This window comes from Hippocampus guttulatus, chromosome 19 (genome assembly GCF_054856545.1).
Source record: "Hippocampus guttulatus isolate MCC_2025c chromosome 19, RoL_Hgut_1.0, whole genome shotgun sequence".
Taxonomy (NCBI): Eukaryota; Metazoa; Chordata; class Actinopteri; order Syngnathiformes; family Syngnathidae; genus Hippocampus; species Hippocampus guttulatus.
Window position 1 is genome coordinate 9034082 of NC_141279.1, and position 26455 is coordinate 9060536.

General features: G+C 44.7%; 2 protein-coding genes across 7 annotated transcripts; one reads left to right on the forward strand and one right to left on the reverse strand.

Annotated features, from left to right (window-relative positions):
* Positions 1-127: 127 nt before the first annotated feature.
* Positions 128-26431, reverse strand: LOC147190137 (proteasome activator complex subunit 4B-like). Of its 6 annotated transcripts, XR_015104139.1 has the most exons (50): positions 25401-26431; positions 24752-24892; positions 23043-23159; positions 22904-22948; positions 22671-22820; positions 21546-21609; positions 21203-21277; positions 20999-21121; positions 20425-20517; positions 20060-20238; positions 19683-19769; positions 19414-19600; positions 19258-19347; positions 19015-19079; positions 18779-18929; positions 18609-18707; positions 18275-18344; positions 17705-17772; positions 17155-17358; positions 16824-16981; positions 16576-16671; positions 16435-16490; positions 16300-16356; positions 16159-16214; positions 15790-15888; positions 15641-15703; positions 15450-15545; positions 15227-15358; positions 14884-15093; positions 14686-14810; positions 14537-14590; positions 14299-14428; positions 13981-14062; positions 13411-13564; positions 12821-12887; positions 12630-12755; positions 12413-12565; positions 12126-12230; positions 11962-12053; positions 11762-11893; positions 11249-11454; positions 10218-10303; positions 9858-9986; positions 9246-9401; positions 8702-8840; positions 8428-8561; positions 7186-7515; positions 4781-6830; positions 4525-4582; positions 128-859 (listed from the first exon to the last, which is right to left on the reverse strand). XR_015104139.1 is itself a non-coding variant. In XM_086139054.1 (47 exons), the coding sequence occupies exons 1-47, from the start codon at positions 25604-25606 to the stop codon at positions 7381-7383; spliced, it is 5442 nt and encodes a 1813-aa protein (XP_085995180.1). In that variant the 5' UTR covers positions 25607-26431; the 3' UTR covers positions 6841-7380. The 6 variants fall into 6 exon arrangements, 1 of the variants encoding a protein (XP_085995180.1); XR_015104137.1 differs by having other exon boundaries at positions 128-4582; XR_015104138.1 differs by lacking the exons at positions 128-859; positions 4525-4582 and having other exon boundaries at positions 4739-4860; positions 6738-6830; positions 7207-7515.
* Positions 4010-6742, forward strand: chac2 (ChaC, cation transport regulator homolog 2 (E. coli)). The gene is made up of 3 exons (XM_086139074.1): positions 4010-4153; positions 4796-4831; positions 5673-6742. The coding sequence occupies exons 1-3, from the start codon at positions 4019-4021 to the stop codon at positions 6060-6062; spliced, it is 561 nt and encodes a 186-aa protein (XP_085995200.1). The 5' UTR covers positions 4010-4018; the 3' UTR covers positions 6063-6742.
* Positions 26432-26455: the final 24 nt, after the last annotated feature.

Below are 26455 nucleotides of genomic sequence, written 5' to 3' on the forward strand. Positions count from 1 at the left end.
ATACAGTGTAACTTACCCACAATTTGTGATATGACACTCTTAAATCAAAATTTCAGTGTCAAAAATTGAACACGTCAAACCCGAATAAGTGGGGTTTACTGTATTTCATGATGTTACTTATTTCAAAATGGATTAAATTCATTTATTCCGCAAAATTCTTCACCCAACACCCCATCATGACAACTACAAAAACTTTTTTTTTTAAATATATGCTTGCAAATCTATTTAAAAGTGAGGGTAAAAAACAGTGCACAGCCATTTTTTTTTTGGTAAGAAGTGAAAATTACCCCCGTGTGTGCAAAATTATATTCGCTCTCACAGTAGCCTAAATGGCACACGAGCATAAACTGACTTAGAGTATGGCTGTAAAATAATGACAGTGGGAAAAGTGAAATGGACCCGGAGAGTATTGTCAACGCCTCATTTTCCCAATGTAAATACTGAGTTCTTTGATGAGGGGTTGAACAAAACTGACCAGAGGTGCGCCAAGCTTGTGGCCTCATATTCAAAAAGACTTTCCAGATGCGTCGTCAGTGTTATTCTTCTGCTCCCCCCCGACCACCACCACCTCTTTCTCCTCCTCCTTCCTTCCCCTGCTTAAGCACTTTGTTCCTGCTTTAAGATAAAGATAATTCAATCAGCTGCTGGCGTCACCCTGGCAGCGCCATGTTCTATTTCTAGTGCCATAGTATCAACACAATGACACACGCGAGCTGGTGATTTGACACACACTCTTACTTCCTATCGTCCATTTACTCCTTCTCCAGGCCTCTGCGCGTCTTCCTTTTTGCTCACTCGCTCTCCTCCTCCTTCGTCATCCTCGCCATCAGCTGGTTGCTTAGCAACTGGGATCATTGATCTGCAGGAGCGCTGTCATGAAAACACTCACACACACACTCACCATCTACATAAATGCACAACTAATTAGATAAGTAGAGCCTACAGTGAAGGCGTCCTCACTTACGGTGTAAAGACCAACACGATGAGAAGACAACGAATCTCTCAACAGCTCTCTCTCTTCATGTAAATATATAATTTTTTTTAAATATATGCAGGAGGAATATATGGAATTTATGGATTTTTTTAAATGTAAAGAACACAATTATATCAAATGATAGCATGTACAGATAAAGTAAATTACAGATAAAATTAAATTATGAGAGCTAATATAACAAGGAGGAAAAACAACTTGAAAATATAAATTAAAACGTTTTATAAACTCAGGATCCAATGACCCCAATTTTGCTTTGTATTGTAGCTCATTAAAAATTAAATGACAAAGAAAATCAATCATTTAACTTGCTGACGGAGCTTCTTCTGTCTGATATCGGCCGGAGAGAGAAAGCCAGGCGACGCTTCTTTATTCTCCAACAAATTAAGATCAGCACTAATCTCTTTTGCACACAACAGCTTTGTATTAACAAACACGGACGCTGCAACACACCGACAAAACAAATAAAAAAAAAATTTTTACGCGACATTTGTTGTGCTCGTCAGCTTCTCTGGTTGCTTAATGGATGGAGTAGCTCCCACCACAGATGTCACTTGACATTCGAGATTTTGGCTGCAGGGTAACTAATGTGTATTTTTCATGGGACAGTCTTCACAAGGTACCGGTAGTTTGAAAACAGTCCCAAGAACTTTGTGTATTCCCCACATTTGCATAGGTTCCCTCAGACATATACACCTGTTGGTTTTTAGTGGATATTTTGTATTTTATAACTCACCATAATTCAACACATAACTTGATGCGATAACGGAAATAAAATGTGACACATCCTACAAGACTCAGTTCAGAAATGTTCCATCTTTTCTTTCTTGATACATTTTGTAGTTTACCTACAGCGTAGTCAGTGGAGAGCGCGCACATTGGCTTTTTATCATGCATCCGCCTCACTACGGTGTTACATGGTCATAATACGCCCTTTCAGGGATGTCAAGAGAGCACATTTGGATCAACGCTTGCCGAGATGGGAGTCAGAGGATCAAGAGTGTCTTTTTTTGGCATGCATTTGGCTTTTGGACTTTTTTTTGGAGGACCATTTATCAAGCCCACCCCCATCCCTGACCTTAATTTCAGCAGTAGCAGCATGAAATCAACGAGGTTAGCTGGGTAGATGCCGGAGGTTCAAATGTTAAAATGTCTTTTAAAAGTGGAATAAATAACACAATTTACATTAAATATTCTTCCACTTCCTTCTGATACGGTTACAATCATGTTCAGATTGGCCTTTGGCATGGGGCTTGATGGTATTTGTGTGGGACGACGTTGTTGCCACATTGGTACACTATTTGACAAGTGTTTTGGTGATGAAATGCTGCATCCACAAGTGAACTGCTTGTGAAAAACACTTACTTGAATGGCTTGGGGAATTTCTGTCTTTGTGGCACTAAACAGCCTTCATTGACTCGGGTGCTCGGTTGTACTCGACAGACAGCCCCTAAAACGAGTTAATTTCACCATGGCAAGAAAGATTCTGTCAGAATCTTGATATATTTTGAGTGTTTGAGGGAAAAGCATGCCACAGACATGTTTGTAAGATACCTGACAACTTTTAGATTGTGAAAAAGGCAGACTATGCTTCTTCTAAATGATAATATATGAGGGGGAAAAACATACGTATGGGGGCACCTGTTAGTAATTCACGGAAAAGTCAACGACCCCTGGTGTCCGGGCGCTGAAATGACCATAGGGAACAGTTATGTTTGAGGTGCACTGTCAGGGGCGGTTCTGGATCAATTTCACTGAGGGGGCCGGGCTGGGGCCAGGGGGGCACATTCAACCCAGGGCTAAAAAGACAGATTCGAAATCTTATTTGACTTTTTATTTCTTCAGACTTGGGTGTCTTGAAAGGCGCTTATAAATAAAATGTATTATTATTATTATTATTATTAGGAGGGCTAAAATGTCTGCAAGCGTAACAATACGTCTGTTGAGAATATTCAAGCCAGGGGATGATATGGTACCAGCCTGCCGGGGACAAAAATTGCAAATACACTGAAGCTAATGTTTTACATGGATATAATTATCCAAATTTTAAAAGGCAATGTCTTATATATTGATCCTGTTAAATAAAAATTAAAATAAAAAGGGAGACTAAAAAAGTTACACACACACACACACGCGCGCACACGCAAACACGCGCATACACACACAGACACGCACACGCGCGCACACACGCGCGCACACACGCACACACACGCGCGCACACACGCACACACACACGCAAATAGCACTCGTGTCGTGGTAATTTCCTTCTCTGCGGACTGCTTCTCATTTTCCCGCTCATTTTTAAAGGGTCCGACTAGAATGTTAAATCACGCGCTTTGGTTCCACCTTTCGCGTCGGCCACTCGGCACGACTGCGTAATCTGCGCTCGGAGGGGGGGCCAGAATCGGTGCTACAGGGGCACTGGCCCCCGTTGGCCCCCCCCCAGAACCGCCACTGTGCACTGACGCTATAAAAAGATTCAAAAGTCGACCTTAGCGAACGGGAGACATTTTTAAAAGACGCAATGAGGTCTGAAAAAGTGACGAATTAATAATACACACCATAGAACGGGTGAGCACGGCGACAAAAAAAAAAAAAAACGATGCTTGTCGTCGGCGATGTCGCACATCGACAGGTGCTTGTTAGCTCTAGCTTGAGCTCCGTTTCCTGCAGTGACGGAGCTGACTTCAAAATAAAACAAAAACCACTCGCGTTGAGCGGCGCACTGCATAGAAAATGTCTGTAATGACCCTCGGTAATTGATATGTGCCTAATTTATAAATTACTTGTAGCGATTTTAGAGGGTGCTAAGCCTTAAAAATGCAGCTTCCCCTCGACGATTGATCCTTTAATCGTGAAACGCAACCGGATTTAGAAACGCCAGATGCCTCGACCTTGACCTGTGCGCGACACACGGCTTTGTAATGTCCGGAATATTGCTTATGATTTTATGACCCCGTATGTAGCCACTGAAGCAATTATTTTTTTTAATATCACAGCGTAATTGGGCTATTTTGGGGGGTTGTCATGTGGGTGTTTGGCTACGGATCGCTAATTTGGAAGGTGGACTTTCCCTACGAGGAGAAGCGAATCGGTTACGTTAATGGCTTCAGTCGTCGCTTTTGGCAGGGCAGCACAGACCACCGCGGAGTGCCGGGGAAGGTGAGTCTGACGTCTTTACACGCCATGCTCGCTCACTTTAACGTCATGTTGCATCATCTCACAAAAAGTAGCTTGACATTAAGTCTGTCAAGAGACTGTAAATTACACTACTGGATGTAATATATTAAGGCAAAAGTAGGGGTAGGAAAAGCCTCAAAGGCCACGTTGAGTTTGAAAACTTGACAGAAGGGAAATTTCCTTCTGTTAATTTTAACACCTACGTGTCATTCGTACAATGTAAAATAGTCATAATTCATTCTCACTTTTAAATTATATTTGTAATTTCATTACAGTGACTCAACCACTGTTTGATAGAAATGTAAAAATGTGTTTAATGATAAGAGTTTTGCTTTGAGATGCAAGTGCCTTACCTGACAATTATTTTGAGATACTTGCCACAGTTTGGTCGCTTTTTTCCCCTCTCGAGTTCTGAGGAAAAAATTTAGTGATGAGTGCGTCTGTCAGACTCCCATGACAAATTTCACATTTAGCCAACATCAAATAACTCGGTTTCCTTTCAGTGGAAGTTAAGTGACGTAAATGCACCATGACGCTGGTTTCTCAAGCATACTGAAAAAAAGGTGATTAAAAAAATAATTCATTTAATCAAATAATCGACACATCGACCTTTTCTTTTCACAGCCGGGTCGCGTGGTGACACTGGTGGAGGACCCTGAGGTAAGGAAACGGCAGCGAATCAAAATGACCTGTGTGGAAATAAAATGCCTATTTCACAGATACAGTTGATCAGAAAATGAACTTTTGGTGATATACAGTAGTTAAAAAACAACAACTTAAAAACAGTCCAAATTTGAATACATCAAATCAAATGAAGCAGTGAATCTTTGCCATTTTAGCAGAAGAGCCCCAGGTTAGTCTTTCCACCCCCCACCCTCCCCCATGTGAGCACAAGGCCAGATCCTCGATGTTTATGACATCAGCTTTCCTTCACCTGTACTATCATAGCAGATGAAGATTAATGAAACAACGCCTCGTTATACAGCCGTAAAACGCCAATTAGCGTCTGATGATCCTAACGTTTACTACCTTGTAAGCTGTCACTGTATGAGCGCATTTTCTGACCCGAGCAGCATACAAAAGAGCTCCCTTGTCAAACTGCTCCAAGGTCACAGCACGCACAAAAAAAAAAAGACGTTATCTCGTATCCCGCTGAAACGAAAGCGAGGATGACGCCTCACACCGCGACCTTGGATGGGAGATAATTTTTCCCACTCATCTGGGGGAGGCGATAACGCTTAGAAAATCTGCATTGAAGAGGCCAGTGATGCATATCTTTGAATATTGCTGCATATACAGTAGTTGTGTAAGTTAGCCTTACTTTTGCATGTCGTTTCTGGAAAAGTACAATAAAATTCTTAGAATTGGAGGTCGAAAAACAGTAGATAGAAAATCCTAAAACGAAGAGCCTTACACATTGTGTAATTAAAACAACATAATTATATTCTGGTCATTTCGTAGCATTGTTTGTGTTTGCAACCCTATTTATGATCATTATCAGGGTCGTGTTTGGGGAGTGGCATACAAGCTCCCCACGGGCCGGGAGCAGGAAGTGAAGCGCCAACTAGACCACCGAGAAAAGGGCGGCTACCGCGTGATGGCTGTGGCCTTCAACCCGCGACCGCCGCTGACACCGCCGCCTTGCCAGACCCTACTTTACATTGGCTCGCAGGACAACCCCGACTATCTGGGTCCCGCCCCCTTGGAGGAGATAGCCAATCAGATCGTGGGCTCCACAGGGCCCAGCGGCCGGAACACGGAGTATCTCTTTCAGCTGGCCGACGCCGTCAGGAACATCCTGCCCGAGGATGAGGACGCGCACTTGTTTCGCTTGGAGATGCTCGTACGCCAGAGACTAGAGGAAGACTGCTCCCCCAAATCATCATCCTAATTATAACAAGTTCACCATCAGCCATACAGCTATGTGTTGTGAAGTGAATTGGGTTCACCGTCACATCTTGCATTTGAAGCAAAAAATCTCTTGAAATACTTGTCGGGTTACTTATATCTCAAGGCACTACTGTATTATATTTGATTATCAGTCTCAGGGTTTGCATGTGTTGTGTAATGGTGGCAAATATCGAGCACAAAGTAAATAAGCTACCTGAATGTGTTCTTGAACAAAAGGAAGTGGAGGAGCGATGCAAAATCACACACAAACCGAAAAGAGCAAAAAAAAAAAAAAGATGTGGCTGCCTAAAGCCAAACTAACAGACCAAGAGGAAGCTGCCCTTTCTACTGCTTGAAAAGTCGAGTACAGTATATGTAAATGGACAGGAAACAGGATGACTTTACAAAAATAAAATAAAAAATTAAATGGCAGACAAACCCCCCGAAAGGGTAATAGATTGCTACATTTCATTGTGCCACACATGTTTACGCAGGGTTGGGGGTTTTTTTGAGTTAACCAGTGAGTACAAAGTTGAGTTGGCAACAAACTGGTCTGAGCACATATTTGGAGTTAAGTAATCACTCATGTTCCTGTGGGTTTCAACAGGATTACACACATTTGTGAACGGAGCTTCAAGTGTTTGTTTATACATGCAAAACAATAAATTAGCCTTACCTGGACCTTGGGTTTGATATGCTGACTTTTCTTTTGCAAGATGAGCACTTGAGCCAACGGACTGTCTGCAACATTGACTTAAAGAGGACATCTCTGGGCACAATTGCAGATTATCAATTTATTCAACAGAACCGCATCAAAGTACCTGTACTTTTTTTTTTTTGCAGACATATTACACAGATATCATAGATGGATTTGAGTATTTGTAAGGTCAGAATGATATATTTGAAGTCTGCTAAGCACATCTTTTGCAAAATGTGAGCGTTTTAGCAAAGCTTAGTAATAAAGCAATGTACACCATTTCAATTACGCTAAGATATAACATCATTGCATACATATTTACAAAGCTAAATATTGGTGTTTAGCAAACAACATGTATGCTATGTTACACCTTGACTACAGTATCTCACATGAGGCATTCTAATGAGTATGACAATTAAATATTTACTTTTAAAAGATGAACCCTAACCAGTTTCCTCGGTAGTGTTTTGTCCCTGTCTTCATCTGGTTACGGTGGAGGTTGAGTCACTGGGCGGCCTCCCAGCAGCGATGCACACAGCTTCATTAAATTTCACTCGAACAAACAAACAGACAGCGGGAAAAACAAAACACTTCTTAGCATTGTTGGGGGTTTTTTTCTCACTCAAGCGTAGTAGCACGGCGACACCAGCAAGTCAGTGAGCACCAGCAGCTGGTCGTCGGTGAAACGCTGCCGATGCTCCTGCCAGTTGTCGTGGTGCGTGCGGCGAAACTCCGATAAGGTCTTCTTCACCGTCATCTTGAAAGCAAATAAATCACATGTCCAACTGTGGAGATCCACAACAAAACGGGAAGCGGGAGTGATTCTCAAACTCCAGCGATGCAATACATAAAAACCACAAGATGATCTTTGTGGCTCGCCAGCTCCTTCTGCACTGAAGCATAACAACAATCCAACTTTAATAAAACTGGCTTACTCAAAAGTAGAACTATTTGAACCTGCCGCTGTCCAATAAGCATCCAGGCCTCCAATTTTGTGGTGACATAATTTGTCTACAGTTGAAATGTTTGTTTGATATCGGGAGAAAGGGTTCATCCTCATTTGGTTCTTCTCCAAGCAAAGGGGGGAAAAATGTAAAAAATTGGTAAGCTGATTTTTTTGGGGTGGGGGATCTTTTAAGGCTATAACAGTCAAACCTCAGTCTTTCGAGCAAACCTTGTAGCAACACTTCTGTTTGAGATTAAAAACTAACAAGTAGGCTTTTCATTTATTGATGCTAAAAGGCCACGTGCAAGCCTTGGAATTAGTGTCGCAGGGCTAGAGGGTGGAAGAAAAAAAAAAACACGCATCCAGAGCACAAAATGGCGATCACAATGGGTCAAGATGTACTCATGAGTTATGGATGGGCCACATTCATTTGAATAAAAGATCGACACCAAACCGGGCACCTGCAAAACTTTTTTTTCCTCTCCAATGAAGTGGGGTTGGTGTCTAAAATGTACTGAATTGCGTTGCGTTTGACTTTGCAGCAAAATGAACCACTGAATGATTATCTCTGGCTGGCCCGGCACACTCATTTATTATTTACTCTCATTGATCACGTTGTGTGCATCCGAGACCCGGGGCACTAGACTCACCTCAAGTGGCCCACCAAGTCATCGTTTCTTGGTTGTTGTTTTTTTTGTTTTTTTTTAACGGGCAAATAAGTACCTCAATGGGCTGCGGGTCGTTGAGGTGGTCACTCAGATCCATCAGAATCTGCGGCATCCATTTGGGGACGTCGTAAGGACTGGACAGGATGCACGCACTCAGGCCCAATACTCCCGCGTGCCGACGCACCAAATCTGCAGCAGTCATGTTCAATTTGTTCAGTTTCAAAAAGGTTGGTGACCTTTGATCTTATAGCACAGGTATCAAACTCTGGTCCTCAAACCTGTGAACTGTGTACACTGTAGCAGTGTGTTGCTTGTGTGCGTGTGATTACCCGTGGAAGCCAGCTCTTCTTTGGCCTTGGATAGGCGCGTGTGACTCAGCGTCTGCAGTTGAGTCTGCAGACTGCGGTCCAGAGGGAAGAAGTGGCACTGCAGCAAACCACTCAGGGTGGTGCCCGCCATGTCCCTCACCTACACACAGGAGAGCAGGTTTAGCAAAGGACAGGCATCAATTTAGTGAAAGGATCGGGGGTGGGGGAAGGTACACCCTGAACTGGTTGCCAGCCAATCGCACGGCACACAAACAACCATTCACACCTAGGAACAATTTAGAGTATCAGTTGCTGAAAATATCGACTTGGACGGTTTTAATGTGATTGAGATCAACACATGCTCTCCACTCATTCAAAATGAGAAAGCACAGCCATTTTTATTGCTTTCAATAAAATAAAAAAAAATGTCCCATTATATTACCAGTCAATCAACTCTGTGTGAAGTGTCTTTTGATGTTTAAAATTAGATTTGTCTACAAAAGGACACGGTGTGCTCGCAACTGCCCAGAGAACAAGTGTTTTTTTGGGGGGGTTTTAACATCACCTCGAGTTGCTCGTCCAGCAGCAGACGCATCACCAGCTTGCGGATGCGCTGCACCTCCACGGGCACACTGAGCAGCGTGAATAAATTGGAGAAGACTGTAATCTGTAGGTAGGTCAGCACCGAGTAGCGCGCGTGCCACGACCTGCTACCGGCCATCTGTAAGAGCAAACGTGAATGCGCCTGTTAGCGTTTGCCAAGAGACACCACGTCCATATCTAGTGCCGATCACCTTGTGTGTTCATGTAGAGAACCTTCAAATGTCAAAGTGTGTTAATAAGCGGGAGCGTGAAGAACGAGGCCGTTCTCGACCAGCTATGCGACACATAATTCATAAATTTATCAGATGGAATAATCTGTAGGGCTTCATACATGTTCACACACAAACTGGAGGACAGTAACAGACATTCACATTTGTGACATTGTGTGAAAATGGCAAAACATCAAAACTTGAGGCAAAGATTTTTTTTAATGATTTTTTAAGAGCAACTAGATTACGCTAGATGTCACTTTCCTATCAGGACAGTTAAAATCTATTGGTGCAGTGTATATAAAGGCAAATTAAATCACACACAAAAGATAAAATGTAAAAAAAAAAACTCATGTGTGAGTGACCTCTTCCAGGGCTGCCAAGACGAGAGGGATGTGTTGCGGATAGAGCAGGCCCTGGGACATCAGAGAGAGGCATGTGCGAGCGTCCTGTTTCATCTCATCATAACTCTCATCAATCTCCACCGGGGCAATCTGCGGGGAGGGGTGAGAGCGGGGCGAGAGACAAAGAGAATGACAGACAGAATGAGAAAGAGTGAGAGTGAAAGAGGTGCGGAAAGGTAGGGTGACAGCAGCGTGGCAGCGTTGTGAGTAAATGAAGAGAGAAATGGAGTCTAATGGCCAAGTAAGATGGAGTGGGTAATAACGTTGCACTAGGACTCTTTGCGTGTTTGTGTGCACGCATTCGTGTGCGTGTGCGTTTGCCTTGAAGAGCAGAGGCAGGAGTTGAAGTTGCTGCTGAACAGGCGTGGTGAAAGTCCGCCCGGCGCTCGCCATCAGCCATTTAAGGACTAAAAAAAAAAAAAAAAAAATAGAAAGAGACTCGCATGCATGCACATACACACAATGAAAAGCAATTTCATCAAGTAAAGTTGCCACGGTGACCTCACTGGGACGCCTTCACCACAGCACGGCATTCATCATCATTTGACAAAGCAACAATTGAGTTAACGGCAGTCGATAGTATTCATTCGGACCTCTAAAAGATTTTTTTTTCATGCTTCTGCCGTAAATGCGAATTCAGACGTGCTCTAGAAAAGTAGAAGTTGTAGCATCTATTTTTTTTTATCTTGGTTTTTAATTTTAAAAAGGAGAGGATTTGTTTTACATCGAAAAAAATATTTTTTAAACAGTATAGTTCAACATAAATAATCGACTAAGAAAAGATAAAACTATGTGCTACAATAAATTATTTTTTTTATAAATTAATCTGATTTTTGGGATTGAATTGTACAGTATAATTAAGAAAAACAGTACATTTAGGTTTTGCAATGTAAATTATGTAAAACAAATCAAATTACTTCAATAGATGAATATTTTGACCTTTTTTATGGACTCTGCACAAATATAATTAATCCAATTTAATCAGCAATATGCAAACTGTTGGGTGCAGGGAACTCAACTCACATTACGCATCATTAAATCGGATTGTAATCCAACCCGCATAAAATGGAGGCAAACGGACCGATAGCACTTTTTTTTTTTTTAATGTAGTCTATTTTTGTAGTGACCATGATTAATACATTCTAATGCATACTGCAGCACTTTGTGACCGGGAGCACGGGCTAAAATTAGGCCTGTAAAATCTTTTTGTAAGCTTCCCACCTGACGACTCGTTATGTTTTTTTTTGTTTGTTTTTTTTATCGTACTGTAGTAATAGTTTTGTTGTTCTTTTTTTCTTTGTTGCATTTTTTTGCTCAGTTTTGCAAGACGCAGGAAAAATCTGTATTCCGACCCGTCTTGAGCAGCTTGACAGGCTGTGTGCGGTCGTCGGCGGTCTCGAGGGCGTTCTCCTCGTGCACGTGGTTGTGGATCTCTGCCTCGGACGTGAGGGGCTTGAGCCGCTCCAGCACCCGGGTGACGAAGTCGGCCACGTGGGGGGAGGTGGTGGGATGCGTGTGGGGCAGGGCCACGTCCATCATGAAGATGTAGGTCAGGACACTGGAGGGGGAAAAGAAAACGAAATAAGAACGAACACAAGTTCAGACAGACATAGAAAAAAAACAGTGCATGCAAATCAGATGCAACTATCTTTCCCTTTTTATCAAATGTCGTGTAATGATAGCACATGTTTTGACATTGACAAAAACGTCAACGCCATGTCAATCGATTGAGAAATGAATAAATACTGGGTTCATTTGAGCATAGCACGACATGACGACATTATGTACCTTAACAACCTTGTATCCACATCTAGTGTATCACTTATCACGACGTGTCAAGTACGGTCCGCGTCCGTGGTCGTTACCTGCCGATGCGCTCGCGTACGTTCTTGTACACTTGTGTGAGTTTGGGTTCCAGGTAAGTTAGGAGCCTGTGCAGGAGTTCCGACACTCGCCACTGCTGCTGGGCCAGGCCGCCTTGAAGCACGTACAGCAAACTGAGGCGCACAAGCACGAGGTTACAAATTGCAACAGAGCGCCAACGACGACGTGAACGAGTAAGCACCTGGCGTCTCGGAAAGAGCTCCCCTCGCCGATGAGCGGCGTTTCCATCAGCAACTCGAATAGCCAGTGGAGCTTCCTGGGGTCGCGACCCTCCTATGGACATTTTGGGGTTATATTTCTTTCGCATCAAATGAAGAAAGGGGCAATGTTGGTGTTTTTCCTCACACATGCGGTGGCGATGCAGGTGCCCCAATCGGTGTACGTTTCCACCGTGATGTTGGTCAACGCCATCTTGATCAGCGGGCACAAAACGCTCCACAGCATGTCCACCTACACAAACTCACAATTAATATTGAGTGGTCTTATCAAATGGAAGAGTGCGAGCTTGACTTTCATGTTTAACTGGAATCAATCTCATAACGTTTACTCATGTCAAATCTATTTGCTATATGGGAAACAATTTGGTTCCACAGTCGCGTATATGCAGCATATACGACGAGCGTGTGCAGTGCCTTGCTGAAACTCCACAGCTTGCTGCCTCTGATGAGCCCGGCGGCGATTTCGCAAACGCAACGCTGCGAGCTCTCGTGCGGGTCGGCGGCCAGCTGCTCCAAGTGCGGCCACAACAGCGGTAGGAAGACGTGGCCGTAGTTGCGAAAAAGGCCCTGCCGATCAATAACCAGCATAGGTCACTCGTGTTCAGGCCGCGGCCCAAACTACGAGTTGTACCTTAAAGAGATAGAAGCGCCGCGGGTTGAAGCTGTCTTTGCCTTTGCGTTCTTCCAGTGAGAGGAAATCCATAAGCTGCTCGATAAACTCAGGGTCGGAGAAATATTCAAAGATGATCTTTTCTGCCTAAAAAATAAATAAGAATGACAATTATGAGACATTTCTTCCGCTTTATATGCAAGCATGCGTACCTCATTCATCTCTTCATACGGCAGATCATCTTTTAGTTTTTGCGAAGGAGCGTAGATCATCATTTCTCTAGAAAGGACAGAGAAGCTACACCGTGATGCCAAATAGTAAACAGAAAAATGCCACACATGGGGGTGGTGGGGGGGGGAAGACCCTTCTTTATCTTTATTATGTATTGATCTTTATTTTCATTTTATTTTTGAGTGCCCAAAGATATATATATTTTTTAAATCTGCCATTGTAAACGGATGTGGACTTTTTTTTTTTTATCCCCTATGATATAAATAAGAACACCAAGGCAGAAGACATGGACGAGGCATTATCCTGTCTGGGGGATAAGAGGCGAGGATGGATGAATGAAAAAGTCCATTAGTCAGCAAGTTGCCCGCGTACGGGGACAGGAAGTACCGCCCCTGTACTTGTCTTATCTGGGCCAGGCTGTAAGTCATCCAGTCAGGCTTATAATATCTAGGCCGGGCCATGCGGTGGCTCCATCTCATTAGCGCGCCGTCACTGTTAAAAAGACATAAACGTTCCTTCCCGTCTTCCCCAAACCTCCAATCAACGCCGCCGACGGCAGTTTCCTCCTCACCTCGGCCACGAGTAGTAGCCCACGTGCGTTTTCTCCACGTGCAGCTGCGAGTCCCACGTCTTCTCGTTGAGCGGCAGGTCAGCAGTGCGGTACTGCAGCCAGCCGTTGGCCTGGCGGTCCCCAGCCCACATGCCATCCGGGTCCCCCACTTCGTCTGCGTGCGCAAATTAAACGCCGAGTTGCCTCAATTCGAAACTCAAACACTGCTTCTTTGACATAATAGTTTAATTTATTCTGTGAACAAGCTTGTGATATAAATTTATAAACTGTTTCCCAAAGTGTAATTACTTGTACACCCTGTCGTATTTATATGTCTGAGGTCTGCCTTGAAGGGGCGCGCGCGGCCTCGTCTGATAAGATAAGATAAGATATGTGCTTCATATGAGTGTTTTCATTCTGAATGTGTGTGTGTTAGGCTGTCCTTTTCGATAAACAGCTATAATTGCATCAGCAGCTGTGGCTCTCCTTTGCACCAAGAGATCAACAGCGGCACCTGCGTGGCACATTAGTGCCATGCAAACCTTATTAGGAACACCATGAGGCCAACAAGTGTACTCTTCTTCTACTCACTAATGTCAGACGGCTTGACTGCTACTTTCTTTCTTGGTCTTTTGAGCTGTTTCAGGATACCCGCCACTGCAGATATTGCCACCTGAGCGAGAAAGAAAATCATATTGAATATAAAACTGTAAACTGTACAGTGAAGCTCGCCGATTATTCACAGCTCCCATTCACAAATTTCCCTGTTGGCGTTTTTTGTTCTGCATGGCACTCGACCCTGGCAATTTGCTGAAAAACTGATCTATGACTGTGATGCCCCAAGAGGCCAAGAGACCATTCAAAATTTTCTAACAGCTGGTATACTGTGACATGTAGATGACGGCAGACCTTGCGTATGCTGATGGAGTCGTGTATGAGGCTCTGCGTGAAATAGAGGACGGCGTCCGGCGGCAGCGGGTGGTCATCCCTCAGCAGCAGTGACAGCAAGTCTGCGGCCGTGTGCTCAAACTTCCACGGCCTAGAGCACCGGACAGAAAGAGAGAATGTCTATGAAGTATCATCAAAGTCACTCCGTATCCACTTTGTCTCAAAAGTTTAAAAACCAGTGTCCACATGCAACACTTACAGCTCTCTGTCTTCAAGGCAGTCTAATAGGTCATTTACCAGCTTCTCATATTTCCTGAACAAGCAAATAACGTTTCGTTATTAACGATATGACTTTTTGTCTAGATGACTATGAGTAATGAGATATGAATTGCAACTGTTTTGTCCTACCGCGCATTAACAACATTTCTGATTCGCTGGCGTTGAAGCCCCTCCTTCAGCTCCTCAACCGAGGGTGCCAACAAAGTATGCGAAGGTGCCATTTTCTTGGCTATCTCCACGCAGCTCTCAGATACCTGAAGATGTGCGGGGCGCACGCTTTAGCACAATGAGGTACAAAGGAATGCAATCAGAAAGAGGCTTGCTCACGGTGAAAAAGATGCCGATGGTGTCGTGCTGCCGGTGGATCCGGTCGACGATGTCGTCCAGGAGTTGGCCCACAGAGTGCTCATCGAGGGTCGTGGCGGGTGAAAGTCCACAGCGGACAAGCGCCGGCCACACAGCCCCCACGCAATCCCAGTCGCGCAGGCTCGCCAAGCACATGCCGCTGTGCGCCACCAGCAGGCAGTACAGCGCTCCCTGAGGGTGAAACTGGGGTTAGACTCAGGACGTTTGTGAAACCTAGGCCAAAAAATTACAAGGGAATAAGCCTTAAAACAATCAAGAGGGCTACAACACCAAACTGGAAAGATGAAGTGCGTGTGAGCTTGACCTTGAATTGCTGTTGCGCGCCGGCAGCGTGTTGCGGTGACAAGAGTTGCACAATTCGGGGAATCAGGTCTCGGTATGAGAAGCTGTAGGTTCCCAGCGCTGTGGTCAGCACATTCTGGGCCCTGCTACGTACCTGCCGGGGGGTTGATTCCAATTTGGAATAAAGCTAGAATATACATTAAAATGTGATGTATGAATGTTGTTTGCATCGGTGCACGTTGTACCTGGCTGTAAGTGCTAGTTGACAGCAGCAGTAGATCGCACAGCAGCTCTTGGTGGACTTCTCTGTATTCGCTGCCCTCCACCACCAGTGTCCTCATCTTTTTATGGAAAAGGTCATATGACATATTTCACAGTAAATAATCAAGTCCAACCCTTAATATACAGTTTTACTTTTGATGGCATCTTTGTTTACCTCATGCTGTAGCAAGACCCGGTCGATGAGCAGCGCCCGAATGTGCTGCTTCTGCCCGTAAAGCTGTGCAGAAACGATAACAAAAAAGCAAAGCGTTAGTTCCCCGTTAAAAGGCTTTGGCGACAGCTTTCCTTGGCATCTTGGCTCACCCGGTTTTCCATAGACTTCTTGACCAGCGTGAAGCTCTTCCAGCGGGAGTCAAACTCCTTCTTGTGCGTGCCTCGGAAGAACAGGATGTCGCTGATGATCTGCGGTCACGAGCCGTAAAGAGTTGATCAGAATTTTGTTCCAGAGGCCACAGAGGAACACATTTCAAGTCTAATAATGGGCCCTCAACATGGCTTTGTCGCCTGCCATAATCCCAATGGCTAAAATCTAGAATTTGGGTTTCCTCCTGCATTCAGATAAAAATGGATGAAATGGAATTGCAGACAGAAAAACACAACTCAGTTTGGACTACAACAAACTACAAAAGAAATATACCAGCCTTGGGGCAGGTAATAACCGAGACAAAGCACCTTAATGATGACAAAGAGTGACTTGATGTCATCCTCTGTGTGCTCCAGGATGTGATCTGATTTGTGGGAAAGGAAGCTCACGTTACAGTAGCATGCAGGTTGTGTGCGGGTGTGTTTTTCTGCGTGCGCGTGTTCACTTACGCAGCAGCAGCCTCATGGTGCGGCAGATCGACGCTCGATAGTTCTCGCGCAAATCATCTATACGAGCAAAGGGGGCGAAAAATGAGCGAGGTCACACAGGGGCAGCCGTCATTTGCACTGTATGTACTTTCTCACCGTACTCCACCCCAATGTGCAGTTTGAACTCCCCCAGGTTCACCATGGAGGGCACTCTGAAGCCAGGCAGAGAGTTAAGAAACCCCGCATTGAGGCCCTGCGTGTGTTTCAAGCGCGCGTGTCGGCATGGGCAAGACTCACAGGTCGGCGACGTGAGGTCCATCGAGAGGGGGCAGCAAGCTGCCCGCCCCGAGGAGGCAGTGCTGCACGATGGCAAGGCTCTGCACCAGTTCCTCTCTGTGGACAAAGAGATTACACCCCGGGGAAAGGGTTATGTATGCTCCTTCAAATAGGTAACTGTGATTAAACCCATTCATTTATTGATGAATTGTTCAAAATGGACGCAATCAAATTCTGTCTCAACACCTCAAAATATTTTTTTTCCACACCTGCTCATCGGCTGGTCTCCCGAGACGTGGCCCCTGATTCGCTCCAGCTCGGGCTTCAGCAGGCGGGACAAGAGCTGGAAAACAAAGTTCTCCTCCTCCGGGCTGGGGACGTGCCAGCACACACCCAAAGCACCAACATCACCGGGCCGACCCCAGTCCTGGACAAAGAACCATAAACTATAGGCGCTTTCCTATGTTGGGAAAAAAAATACTGTATGTTTCTAGATGAGTGATCAGATGTAGAGAAACATCACAATAACGAGCAGTTGTACAACCACCAATGATAATTAAGTTATCAAGTTCATTTTTGTAGAGTGAGCGAGCGACCCACTCGTACTGGGAGGTCGTCAGGGAAGCCGCCGGCCGTGCTGCGATACTCGGTGGGGTAAATGAGAGAGAGCGAGCGCAGCGTGTGCTCCAGCAGGACCGAGGCCAGCGCGTAAGCCCGTTTGCAGCGCAGGCGCACGCATGTGCTCAGGACGCGCTCCAGCTCACCGGCATACCTCAACAGCTGCTCGCCGTCCACGCGGATCACCTGAAAACACCAGCACGCGCGCACACACACAAACACATCGTAGAACAGTGCAGTAAGTCATAGCGTTTGGCTCGCTCTTCTCCCAGGAGTAATAAAACACAACAGAGAAGGTAACAATATGTTCTGCTTAGCGACAAAGTGGCCCGATATTTACGAGAGCGTGGCGCGCCGGGGGAATCGCTGCAAGAAATGTCGCGTAGTCATCTTTTTTTTTTTCCCCCTGGCACTAGCCTTCCATCTTTCTCAAGCAATATCAGAAACTTTCAGCAGAAATAAAACATCATCTCTCTGCATGCCCAAGGGCGGCACATCTGCCTCGCATACACATGCACATGCGCGCTCTCACCTCAGACAGCAGCTGGAGGTTCCACAGCAGCTCCTTATCCAACTCCTCTTCACCCTGGAGATCCTCATCTACACACACACATACACAAAATCAGATTGATTTTCTCTACCATTTGCTGAGCTTTCTAATTACGGATTTACCAGAGGCAGTTTCATCAAATGAATCTAGAATGAGCATAAATATATTTAATATATATTAGATAAACTCACACAGCAGTGAGACAATGGGCAGAATGTCTCATTTGTATTCTGACGCCCCAAAATTAATTTCCAATTAAAATAAATAAATAATCGCACTACAAATTGACTGAACAGTACTTTTGTAATTGCATTGTATTGATTGTTTTTTTTTTCCTCTATGGTTAAATGTGCAGTGTGTCACATTGACAATGAACATGTGCTAAAGCAAAGACTTGAGTCACAGCCAGCGAGTGCTGACAGCATTATGAAAACTTGTTGACCTAGCATGTTTGTCAATAAGCTTTATCCAATTCAAACCGTGTATATATATATATATATATATATATATATATATATATATATATATATAAACATACAATGTTACACTGACTTTCAGTAAATTGGAAAATGAGGCTGCAGCAATGCGGGAAAAAGAGCCGAAGAGATTCAGCAGGATGACACTGAAAAGGCAAACACAGAGACACACAAAAGCAGATGGAGATGCACAAGAAAGAAAAAGAAAAGAAAGCATCAGTCAACAAAACAGGAGGCAAATTGAATAGAAAAGTCTGGAAGACAAGAAAGGTGTTGAAAATGCAAGAATTATATAGCAATTTGGTATTTTGAGGACGGAAATTTTCTGTAAATGTGATGACTAGCCACTAAAACATGCGTGCGCACACACAGACAGCCAGACAGTAATCCTAACACACGCACACACTCACCTTTGCGGCCGCTCTGCACATGTCAGCCACCATCCTGCCTGACACGCACGTCTCAAAGATGTTGGAGGTGGCAAAGTTGTACACTTTCTGCAGTGCCACCTAACACGATAGGATAGAAAAGTGTCAGATGTTACGCTGTGTGTGTGTCGCTGTGTGTGTCTGCGTGTTACCATGTAGATGTGTGTAGAGCACTGCGTGAGGACTGTGCTGACGGTGGAGGACAGGCCCAGTTCCACCAGGCTCTCCAGCTGCATCCGAGTGTCCGTCTCCGTGTCGTCCCGCGTCTGCTCCAGAGAGCTGCTGTCGATCACAGCAAAGCACCTGCACAAACAAAAAACATAGCCAATTTGGGTGTGGTCGCTCGAGACAACAAACATGAAACGACAAGTGTCTGATTTGATGCTACCTGTCCAGAAATTGCAGGACAAAGTCTTCAAACTCAGCGGAAGCAAAACACAAGTCTTTTTCCATCTGAAAAGCAGAAGAGAGACGCACCTATGATTGCTTATCTGTTGATTTGATGGCAATAAATGCAGCTCGCAGGACATTTACATTTTCTGAATCTGCCCTCATTTGTTGAGCGCAAGAAAGTTAAGAAGTGGTAGCGAAAGGTGTTAGGTTGTGCCTGGTGACTCAATCGGTGGCGTACCTCTGAAAGATGGCCGTGTCGGGCTGGAGCTGACGAACAGTCAACCAAAGGCACCAGCGTAGTGAACGTGGTGATGAACTGGAAGGTGATCTGCAAAGCAGCCGCCAGAGTCAATGTGGTCTCATGTTCAATTCCAAATCAAACGCGGTCGCCCACCATGCACTTGCTGAAGTCGTTGGGGTCCACGCCCTGCAGCGAGCCCATGAGCAGCGGCAGCACGTGGGCGCGGCCCTGCGGGTAGTGCTCGCTGGGGGCCACCAGGCTCCGCGCCATGCCGATCATGCAGCTGAGCGTGGCAGTGAGGGCGTGGGGCTCCGTCAGGGTCTCCATCGCCGCGTACGTTCTGCACAAGGCACGTGTGAGTCAGGTGGAAGTGTCGCATTTCAGCCAACGTACAAATTTGTCAGCGGGATTGGAAGCCTCACTTCTCGAGCACGGGAGGAATGGCCAGTTGTGGTGCGAGGAGGGCCAAGTTCTGCAGGGCGAAGGCGGCGTCCGTACTGCCGGTCTTACTGCACATCAAATTAGACTCAATTGTGTGAAGAAAAAAAACAAAACCTAATCTGTTACATTTTATTACATTTGATGATAAACTATTTCATTTGAAATAAGATTTCCTATCCAGATCAAAACCAAATTGGAGTCCTAATTATGAAGAAAAAAACAAACATTGAAAATGTTCATATCCACTAGATGCGGATAAACTATATTTGATTATCAATGACCACTAAATTGCCTTCAAGTGTCAGGAAATTGTCACAACTGAAAGTTTGAATCGTGACGCCGCCAGATTGGACAGTACCTGAACATGGCCAGCAGCGCAGCACCTGTGAGGCTGCGCGTAAACTCCTGCAGGTCCTCGTCGGTCAGTCGCTGACTTTCGGGCACCGGCGTGATCCAGCCGGGGGCGGCGTGCCGTTCGCGGTGCGCCCGGCGCACCACGCTCGCCGGCAGACGCTGGAGCAGGCGCATGAGGCGACACTGTTTCCGCACGGACACACTCAATTTTAGCGTCAGCGGCCAGAGAGCCACACGGCCGGCAAACGTTGTGCGCACGTCATTATGATGCCGAGAATGAGCCACGCTTCGAATGACAGGTGATAAATCAAACCAGAGTAACAGTTACCACTTTGAATGCATGTGCAAGCTTCTGAGGTAGCTGCTAACCTGCCAGCGACCGTGATTGGAAGGATGATAAAAGGAGGCGATGCTGTTAAACAGGCGGCTCAACTCTTTCTGTGCCAGATTTCCTGGTCCACCCTGCACATCAGAGAGAGAGAAAAAAAAAGTTAGTGGTCCAACTTCCAGCAAATTTACGTCATCCTGCTAGCTCTCCCTGTCCTTTTTCTTCGAAGTGTCACAGGAGAGCCCTTCGCATTCATCTCCCACTTAGTCATATTTTTTTTCACAAAGTTTCATCAATTTGTGATTAACGAGAGTGCACTCTAAATCGAGAGAATTTCAAGTGCACCGTGTAATACAATACGCTAGTCGTAGGAAATAGGAATCAAGGCTGACCGTGAATAGTGCGAATAATTGGCGCTACTTTGGAACATTATTTGATTACATAAAAAGATAATCAGTTTGCTTTTATGAAGGATGACAAAACTCAGAGAATACTGTTCAGAGGATTTGGATGGTTAAAATGGCTGTCGATTAATTTGAGAAATCGATTAGTTGTGGATGAGCCGATTAATTTTGACACGCCTAACATCACTAATAAATTTCAACTCGAGAATACCAGCAGGGCCGTGATCCACAGCACCAGGTGTCCGATGTCATAGGAGTTGGTCAGGTAGCGCAGCCCCACCATGTGGCTGACACCCACGGGGAGGTTCAGACTGCGCAGGATCCTGGTGAAGATCTAAACACACAAAAGACAAACACCCTTTGCTAGACGGATGGAACCTGATTCAGTGATTGCACGGTTCCAGTAAAAACTTACTGTGGGGATATACGGGGTCCAGTCAACATAGCCAATGTTGTCGTTGGCAAGGCGAGCGAAGAGGTTCACCAAGTGCTGCGAGGGAAAAACAAAACAAAACAAAAAAACACAAGCACTCACAATCAGTCTGACGAGCATGCGCATCATAGGAGATGACTCCATCATTTCGAGGAATGTAAAAGGCGACGTGATTCATGGCTCAAATAACATGGAAATATTTTCAGAGGCCTCACAGGTTTATGGGAAAGAAATGAGCACATAAATCGCAACCAATATGAATATTAATATTGCATTTGCACATAAACGGGACAAGTGTGCACATGTGCGTGTGTTTTTGTCTCACCCCTTCCCAGCTCGGCTGATTCTGCACCGACAGCCAAAATTCCATCAATTCATCAAACCACAGCCTGGGAAACGGACAAATAAACATTACATGAAATGAAGTGGTGATTTGCCATGAAGGCAAAGTGGAGCGCTGTCATTGTGCTCAACAAATTTGACCAACCAACAAGCAATCATGAATTTTTTTTATTTGATTATAATTATATTTTCTAAATATTTTTTTTAAAGGTAGCCAGCCAGAACATGGTTGCTGCACAGCATTTGGTAAAAATATTAAGACACACACGACATTATCAACAATGGAGCAGAACGGAAAAAAGGAGAGTATTAAAAGTGATGTACTGCAGGAAGCTGCTCCAAGACTTGGTGGAGATAGATGTCTCTGTAAAGGCCAAACACGGTGAAGAAACTGACTCAGAGATCTTGTTGCTTGCTGCCAGGAGCTGGAACTCAACTTGGTAGCTGGGATTGGGGGGGGGGGGGGGGGGGGCTCGAGGTGTTCCAAGAAATCCAGCTGTTAGCCCGACATGACCGAGGGAAGCGTGATTGATGGCCAGAATATTATTTATGGTGCAAAGGTGCTGACGGAGCCTGCGGTTTTTGTAATACATGACGCATGCTCAGATCTGTTAGAAGGCTTACAAGCAAGCAATCCAACAGCCTCCGATTCTCTGTCAAGTGAAAATAAATACGCTGTCTAAATTTCAGACACCACGGACAGAGTTAATAATTGTTCAGCCAGCCAAATGTAAATGCTTATAAAATTTGGGAAATTAAGGCTTCAAAAAAGGAAACAACAAATCAATCAATTTTTTCTGCTGTTGGCGTGTTCGCTGAATGTGCTGAAACCCCGCCCCACTCAAATGTCATCTGTCAATCAAGCCCCGGGTAACTGGAATATATCTCAGAGTCATTGCAAAGATTTTCCACGCCAAGACAATGAGGCGCTCTAAAATGATGACAACAACCAAGCCCCTGTCCAATTATACATGAGGGAATTCATTTAAATTTTAATATTTATGACAACAATAATGGATGGAAGTGAAGAAAAAAAGGGAAAAAAACCTTTCAATATATTTTTCCTATAATTGAATTTGGGGATGAGAACAAGCAAGGCGAAACCCACCGAAAGCCTTGGGCGTGCTCCTCAGGGGGCATGATGGTGGGCAGGAAGAGCTCCATGGTGCTGATGGCCTTCTGCATGACCGAGTCAAACACGCACAGCAGGGGGCGCCACTCATCCAGCATCTCCTTGGTGGAGGACGCTGGGAAGTACCTAGAAGAAAACATGGACTGGACTGCTGAATTCAGGCCATGCCAAAAGATGCTGAGGGTGATAATCACGAAACAAAAACCTACGGTCTGCAACTTTTGACCAAAGCCTTCAGGATGTGATCCACTGCACTTTAAACAAAGACCAAGCCCATTTGATTTGAACGGGAACGGCAAAACACACTAACACTGTCATGTCATTTCATTAACAGTTAGCGCAACTCACTTGGGGAACCAGACGAGTCCCAGATGCTCCGTTTTGGAGTGGACCACCTTCTCGTAGAGCTGGTGGAGCGGTCGCCATGGCAATTGGAGGTCGTCCCTTGAAAGCAGTTCCTTTTTCCTGTTTGGCCAGGAAAATTGTTACACCCTTGCTGGCCTTTTCTTGGCGCGATGACAGGACGTCAAGTGCGTTTCTATTTCTGAACAATAGCCAAATGTTAACAATCCAAATACATAACAAATATGGAGTAAAGTTATAGACTGATAGCCATTTTGAAAATGGAGTATTTTGAGACTGACGAAGGGCTTTTGGTGAAATAAGAATAGTTTATTTACCAGAGGTATAACTAAAAAACAGACCGTGAGATATGCTGCCTCACCGCAGGACTCGAATTGAATGTCAATGGCTTATACTATTCATGTACACGCTGTGTTTGAATATGAGGTGCCAAAACTGATGTGAAAAACAACTGGAAATAGCACTGCGATTGATCCATTTTGTATTTATATTGCACTTAATTGAACTGTGTTTGTTTGTTTTTTCTTCTTTCTTCTTTCTGCCTACATTCTTGCTGCTGGAGGCTGTAAATTTCCCCAGTGTGGGACAAATAAAGGATATCTTAAAACGTCCGACTTGTTGGCACTTCTTTCCCTCAAAAACTACTCGATAAGATTGAGTCCCGAAACTTAATCTTTTACTCAAAACGCTGCCATCTACACGCAACTGTTAGTTATTACACCTGTTTACAAACCTGAATTTCACAAACAAGGTGAAAGAGAGAAAAAATGTCAGTGATTAATATATTCATTAGTGCCAGTAAACGGGTGGATTCCAGTTGCCATCTATAAACGTCCAAAGGAGTTCCTTGATGAATTCAATGGAAATTTTAAAGGGGGGAAAAATGTAATTCACTGTTAAATATTACCTTTTATATTAAATATAAAATAAGAAATAAAGGATATCTTATCTTATCTTAAATATGCATACAATTTGATGGCTTATTGCTCAGGCTGTGCTGGGCTCATTTGCCAAGTTCTGCCCCTGTAGTTAACTATATAAATCCTTCATAAAAAGCTTGCCAGACCCACAGCTATTTCTGTCCAGCAAATGAGGAGCAGACGCTCATTGGGAAGATTTGGGAAAATAAGCCACAATAAGGTGGAAGAGCAATGGACTAAAACACAACATCCATCTTTCTCCTGCGAGCTGCGGTAGCTCCAATTGAGTCATTGACGTTTACGTGAAGATGCGATGGCAGAGTGATGGATGTGGTCGTCGCGGCAACAACCTCGAGACAAAGGCCAAGTGATGAATGTTGACGTGGTCCTGGCATCTGATTTAAGGGGCATCGTTGCGTGTGTGTAAAGCCCGCACTGGAGACAACTCACTTGAGAGCAGTGGGTGGGCCAACGTTGGTGCTCAAGGCCGCATTTAGTTTTCATAATGGACCAATAGCCCAGGTCATTTGAACATTAGTAAATTTATTATTTGTTTAAGTTGAATTTGTAGGCAAAATATCGCCGCTGTCAGACAGAATGCTTGCAGCTTTTGTCTTTCAGAAAATTGAAAATACAGCATGTCATTTGTGTCGTTAAATTTCTCAAGATATTTTTGACAGATTGGTTCATAATTAGTATAAGTAAAGGACCAATCGTATCAATTTGCGAAAAAATAGCCAAGTGACAAAAGCAGAACATGTTTGTGATACCCACTTGAGGAGGTGAATAAGTAGCCGGGCGTAGCTCTGCATCATGTGGGGCTCCAGCCCAGGCAGAGTCACCAACTCATAGAGCAGCTTAATGAAAAGAATGTGGTCGTCCTTGCTGAACCGCCGGCCATAGAGCTTTAGGAACCTGCGAGGACGCGAAAGTAGGTGAGGTTAGGTGGGGTCAGGCGACGGGTGGGCCACACTGAAAAGTCAATCAGGTGCTACTAAGCCATATTGTCAAAGATGACATTCTTGTACATGTACAGGATATGTTGGATGTCACTTTATGTCACCCTCAAGGTATAGCTTACTATTAGGAGACTAAGTCAGGGGTGTCAAACTCAGTTCCTGGAGGGCCGCTTGATTCAAATGAACAGGTTCAATCTCAGGCTTCCGCGATTCAAACACAATACCTTTGAAATTGTCATTATTCTGGGGGGGGGGGGGGGGGGGGATTAAGAGAATCATATTTTGGCAATTTTAATTCCCCTTTTAAATGGCCCCCTGTTCGTCATGCCAATTGAAAATGGCCGCATGTACTCCAATACAGAGTAACATTTTATGAAAATATATTTTCCAAATATTAAATATTAGAGTCTTCTAGTTTGTTGCCAAACTCATCACCTTTAACTATACCGAGTTTCGTCACTTACGACAAGAGTTTCTTGCACCAGAAAGCCACCCCGGGCCAAAGTTCCCGTAGGAGGACAGCCCTGGACAGATTTGACTTGATGTCCGCCAAAAGCCCCGAGGCCTCTCGGTCCAACCGGTCGGAGTACGGCAGCAGCCCATTGTAGACAAGCTCCTTCTGAGGAACTAACACGGAGGGGTCGGCGGAAAGTGTACCAACCACGGTCATATCCGAATGTTTGCCACAGAGAAAAGAGCCGAGGTACTGTCATGGAAGCGCTTTGCTAGCTGGAACGGCTTAATCCACGCGGCCACACAGGGCAGAAGGGAAGTGATCTGTCCAGGGCGGGAAAGTGTGTCACCGCTAATTGAGTACAGGTACAGTCGAGTAAAGCCAGCTGGAAGCCGCCGTTTCCGCATTGACGCTCGCGCTGACCCTCAACGGCAGGTGCTGCGTCACCCCGTTCGCGTCATGACGCACGACGCCAGCGCCCCAAAAGAGTTGACCCAAACTACCCAAACCAAAGGTGACAAAAGTGTTCTAAGTATACAATACAATAAAAAAGAGCGCATCAAAACTGTCTCAACTGTCTTTTTTTTAATCTAAAGTTGTTGTTTTTTTTTTAACAAAACATGATACAGTACGTTTCTACCTGACTACGTCTAGTGCAGCAGTGGTTCAAAGCAGGTCAACAAATCAAGCCTTTAACAGAGTATTAGAAGACCAAAGAGTCATCTTGTGCAATTTTCATCACAATTTGATAATAAACTCAACTAACATCCCCACTAATGTGTTATACAGTAGTCCTGTATGCAGCCAGCTACTGTCAAGTGCCTATTTGGCAATACATTTCCCAGAACCCCCTTCAGCCTGCATGTTTCGGTTAATGTGCAGAATATTAGGATCATGGCCTGTTAACTGGATTACTGTCTCTCTGCTTTTCCACTGACCCTGAACTGACTGACTGGATAAACTCGCTCGCTCGCTCACTCACTCACTCACTCACACACTCAGCCTAATTCAACAAAAATGAAGTGAAAGTACTCTTTCGTTGCAATACGATCAGCTCATAGCATT